This window comes from Belonocnema kinseyi, chromosome 7 (genome assembly GCF_010883055.1).
Source record: "Belonocnema kinseyi isolate 2016_QV_RU_SX_M_011 chromosome 7, B_treatae_v1, whole genome shotgun sequence".
In the NCBI taxonomy this organism is placed as follows: Eukaryota; Metazoa; Arthropoda; class Insecta; order Hymenoptera; family Cynipidae; genus Belonocnema; species Belonocnema kinseyi.
This window is the reverse complement of record NC_046663.1, coordinates 73,198,967-73,204,207: the sequence shown is the minus strand read 5'-3', so window position 1 is coordinate 73,204,207 and position 5,241 is coordinate 73,198,967. Positions and strand designations below refer to the sequence as shown.

The window sequence follows — 5,241 nt, the reverse complement described above, 5'->3', positions numbered from 1 at the left end:
TTTTATAGGGTTTTTCATGTTTATTTTGTAATTTTTATGCAATTTTCTTATGACACCGCATGGTTTTCTAGAACAAAGTTACTACCAGCGCCCCCGCACGTCCGTTTTCAACTCTCGTGACACTTTTTTACGTTAGACAGTACATTGGAAGCCTATTGTACCTAAATAAAATCGTGATGGAAAGAGCTCAGTGGGCTCCTTACTCGAATCCTCCTATTATGCCTCGATATACCTTTGCAACTCATCACGTCACATAGGAGAAGCCTGAACTCTTCTTCGTGGACCGGAAGGTTCGATATGGATTGTGGAAACGATTTCGGGCGCGGGAGAAACTTGATTCTGAAAATAAGCTTTAACAATAGAATCTGTAGTGTCTGAAGATTCATTGTATAAAATTAACTATTTATTTAAATAATACAGCGAACCTTCTCAGCGGAAAAAGGTTACAAATATTTTAGAATAATTTGTATAACCAGTTTTATGTACAAGTGGTATAAGTCACCGACATTAGAACCACAGATCTCCGCCAAGGTCTTCTTCGTGTGGAGGTTCCTGTTTTTGTAGAATTGGCTCGTCCTTAGTTTCGATTTCGTCTTCAGACTCAGAAACCGCCAAATCATCCTGAATTCTTATTTGCTCCTTCTCTTCTCTACTTGGCAATCCTGCTAGTAAGAAATCTGAAGGGTCGTAGTTAGGATCGACATCCATGCTTTCATCTGAAATTTTAGATTTTGTTTCTTTCTAGTTTTTTTTTTCATTTCACTAAAAAGGCTCTAAAATTCATTCCTTATTTTAAGTTTGGAAGCCTACATAAGAAAAAAATAATATATCAAAGTTTATCGTACCATGTTGGAGGACTGGCTGTTGTTCGCCAGTATAAAATCCAACATTGCTCAATTGCACCATTGCTTCTGCAGCCTGCTGGCTGTCATCATCTGCTGGAATTTCCACATCCCTCAATTCACTCATTGGGGATTCGGTTCGGTCTGCACCACTAAAGTTCCCTTTGATATCACTTTAAAAATAAAAAGTGTAAATATTACACGGTATGAAAAATATTTCGGTTATTGAGTAAAGTTTTTATTATAATTTTATAAAAAAAATTGGAAAAATTTCAAAAAATTTCCGTTCTTAACTTTTTGAATATTCCAACCGTGTATGAAAGAACTAAAGTTATTGCAAATCAATTTAAAAATAGGAAATAAAAGATGATTGATCATAAAAAGTTAAACCTACCGATTCTCATCCAGTCCTAAATTTTCCATTCCGGAATGATCTATTTGTTCGTCCCCTACAAATGGAACTTCATCGAAGTCATCTTCGCTTGAACACTGCAGGTCTGTACATAATAAATAAAAAATCAGAAGAAGAATTTTAATTAATTATCAGCCTCGGGAATTTCCTCGCCTTCAATGAAAATTTAAAATATATTTATTTACCTTCTTCAAGAACGTCTTTCTTCTGTGAAGGTCCAGCACCGTCTGGATCAATATCTCCTTCGACGTCGACAAAATTAAATTCGTCCAAGCTTGACTTTCCAAACATGTTTTCTGGAGAACTCGGTTGGCTCTTAAATAAAAGCAATGCGATACAATTGATAAATTATTCACTCTTATAAATGATAAATGACCTAATCCATATTAAATTCCGTGGTAGGTCTTTGGGAGCATTCACATATTACGTGATGCTATTTTTGACCTTTTCACCCTCCCCCTTCCCCCAGTACGTAAGACTTTTTGTATTACATATAAAAACATAATAGACGCTTTCTAAATAAAAAAAACATTTCAAATACTTTTTTTAGTCATATAAATATTTAAATTATTTAATATAAGCACTAAAAAAATCACCCATTTACAACTTTTTTCAATGCAATAAAAAATGACTCGTCAGTTTTTAATAAACTGCACGTATCTAAACACTGGATATAATAAACAAGTATATCTTTGGATCAAATCTATTTCGAATCAGGGGTTATCTGCACTTCTCGCAGAATCTCTCTCAGTTATTTTGACCACAAAAATGGCTCAGCCTCCATAAAACTCAAAGGAGGTCTTCTTTATAGAAGACCAAATTCAACAAAAAAAATATAAGTATAGGGTTTTTTCTGTGAAAATTGACTTTTTATTTTTTCAATAATATCATCACATGCTATGCTTGCTATGTGTGCGTTTGGTTTTTCAATAATTTTGAATAACTTTATTTGTTCAAAGTTTTTGAACACCCAAATTCGAGCTAACATTAGATTCTGAAAAAATGAAAACGATTTTTCAATATTTCAAATGTGAGGAAAAAGAATCTAGAAGATTTTAAAAAAATTTTATTTTTATTTTATAGGATTTTACAGAATGTTAGAGAATATTCTAAACATTTTAAAAGATACCTAAGAATTTTAGAAGTATAAAGGAAACAAAAAATATTTTATAAATTTTGAGAAATCTTTCGAAGTTTTTAAATATTATTAAATTATTCAAAACCTCTTAAATTACGAAAAATATTTCTAACTCACTCGAATTTTTCTTAAAATTTTGAAAAATCCTTCAAAATTAAAAAAAAAACTTATTTAAGATCATCCAAATTTTCGTTTAAAACTTTAATTTTTTTAAATCTTTAAAACCCTAAGTATTTCCAAATCTTTCAAAGTTTAAATTAATTTTTGAATCCCTTCAAATCTTCTAAATATTTCTTTAAATGAACAAAGTAACATTAAAAAATCAAAATTTGAAAGACATTCTCTTACCATTTTTTTTCAAAATATTAAATGATTTTAATTTTCCTATGAACATAAAGAAAATCTTTTTATGCTCTTGAAACCTTTCGAAATGCTTAAAAAGTTCTTTTTCCAAATTTACAGCTTTTGAAATTTTTGAAATCTTTACAAATCTTAATTATTTTTGAATCGTTTAAAAACTTTCAATTATCTCTTAAACTTAATCAAAATTTTTCTAAAATTATCCAATATGGTAAAATTGCAATTTTTTTGTTTAATCTTTAACGATACTTTTCAAAATTTTAGAAAATAATTTAAAATGTTTTGTAATCTTTTTCCATTTTTTCTTAAAATCCATTAAAAAAATATATAATGAATCCTTTGAAAATTTCCCATGAATCTTAAGAAATTTTATTTTATCCTCTTGACACTCGGCGAAATTCAGGTTACCTTATATTTTTTTAAATCCTAAAAAACTAAAAAATTCATCTTAAAACCTTCCAGGTTCGTTTTCAATACATTTCGAAATGTTCAGAACTTCAAATTATTCTTTTTAAAAGAAAACCTAAACCATTAAAAATTTTTCCAGAAATATTAAAAAAAAATTTAATTTCTTCAAATCCTTCAAAATCATTAAAAAGCTTCTAATATATTTTTTAAATCATGAAATAAGCTATTGCCCACAATTTAATTTTTCTTGTCACTTTAAAAATGTAAAACAGTTTAAAAATTATTGCATATTAGCAAAATTTTACGGACAGAATTATTTCCCAACTGTTAAATAATCAGTTACAATTAAAATTATTTAATTTGAAATTTTTGTATAAAAAATTTATGGTGCAGAAGATTCATAAATCTTTAATAATACATAAATAAACGGAAAACAAGTGAAAAAACACGTATTGAAAACTTCATTTTTTTAATCTGTAACAAAATTAACAATCCTAATTTCATAATTTCGCCGTGCAGTAGAAAAAAAATACTTACCCCATGGAATTGAGGTTCAGCAATTGTGTAATTCTCTTCGTCTGTTCCCATCCAGGAAGTATCCATATCTGCCTGTTCCATCGCTCTTTTCTGGACCATCAGGATGCTGTTTTCTATATTAGTAAGATTCTCGCCATACTAAAAATTAAATTAAATTCCACATAAATGAATTGAACGGAAAAACTTTAATAATTCTCAAAATTTTAAGCTCAAATTAAAATTAAAATTTCACTTACAACATCGAAAGCTTCCCTGCAAATTCTCACCATGGACTCTGCCTTTTGCGTGTACGGCGAATCCAGCCCGTTGTAGATTGTACAGTTTTCTACAATTTGCTGAATGTCTCGTAGAAATTCGTGACGATTGTGGTATTTTTGAGCTAAAGATCAAACAAAACTTAGGGGGCGTTCATAAACGAAGTTAACAAGTTTGGGTTATTTTTTACCCTCCAGCCGGCTCCTAGTTGACGACCATAATTGTGTAATTACCCCCTCCCCCCTCAATTAACTTAACAGTTGACTAAACATGGAATTTACGTTCCTGCTGCTTCTTTTCGCATTTGAAGTGAGTTCAGTTGCGACTATGTCTGCATAACCGGGTGGTGAGCTGTGGTAATGAATTAACCCTTAAACGGCCAAAACGCCACTACCGGTACACTGCTTTTCAATGGCCAGTAACTAAGACTATTCGACACTAGAAAAAATTGAGACACATATATTTTTATTGCTTAAGATCTCCTCTTTCCGACGGTGCCAATGAAATTCCTGAACAAATTTATTTATTATCCCAAAATGCAGTTTAAACAAAAAAAAAAATGTGATTTTTAGTGCCTATTTTTTTTTTGTGAACCATTTTCCAAAGCTTTTCGAGTCTGTAATTAACCTGGAATCTCACTAACCGGTGGAATAAATGTCTAAACTTTGAGAATCCATGGTTCAAAGATCGATTTTTCGTTTTAGTATTTTCAAAATGGCGTCTTAATGGCAAAATTTTTGTGAAAACATTCATGAATTTTTTTACAATAAACGATGCGCTTTTCGGAAAAATCATCAAGAATAAAAAGTTCTTGTAATCAGCCAAGGAATACGCCTGAATTTTTTCGAATCGTTTTGAGCAAAATTTTGAATTTTGCATATGAACAATTTTTGGACAATTCAAAATTTTGCTCAAAACGCTCCGGAAAAATCCAGGCGTATTCCTCGGCTGATTACAAGAACTTTTTATTCTTGACAAATTTTCCGAAAAGCGCATAGTTTTTCAAGAAAAAATTTTCATAGTTCTAAGCATCGTGTAAGAGTAAAATGATTCACGAATATCTATCGTCCGTCTGCCGCAAACAAAATTTACGTTGCCCAACTATCATCAACGTGGAGGTCGACGAATATCGATAGTCTCTTTTTTTTAAAGGGATTTTATATATTTTTTTTACATTTTTTTTTATCGAGAATTTTTTTCATTTCAGATTTCAATCCGTTGAAATCATTTTGATCCTGCTGTTTCAGAATGTAATTTTGAGAAACAATGTAAGCAGCAATACATGTTGC

At 30.4% G+C, this 5,241-nt stretch overlaps 1 protein-coding gene across 5 annotated transcripts in view; it reads right to left on the bottom strand.

The window, feature by feature from the left end:
* Positions 1-5,241, bottom strand: part of LOC117176151 (transcription initiation factor TFIID subunit 1) — a 45,512-nt gene continuing 40,271 nt past the window's right edge. For 3 of the 5 annotated variants that reach the window (XM_033366234.1, XM_033366235.1, XM_033366236.1), the window contains 6 exons: positions 3,934-4,076; positions 3,698-3,835; positions 1,440-1,569; positions 1,237-1,339; positions 846-1,015; positions 382-716 (listed from right to left, as the gene is read on the bottom strand). In XM_033366234.1, coding sequence (XP_033222125.1) covers positions 508-716; positions 846-1,015; positions 1,237-1,339; positions 1,440-1,569; positions 3,698-3,835; positions 3,934-4,076 — 893 coding nt within the window. In that variant the 3' untranslated portion in view covers positions 382-507. Of the gene's footprint in view, positions 351-381; positions 717-845; positions 1,016-1,236; positions 1,340-1,439; positions 1,570-3,697; positions 3,836-3,933; positions 4,077-5,241 lie in introns of those variants that run through there. The other 2 variants (XR_004467585.1, XR_004467586.1) reach the window with 2 other exon arrangements.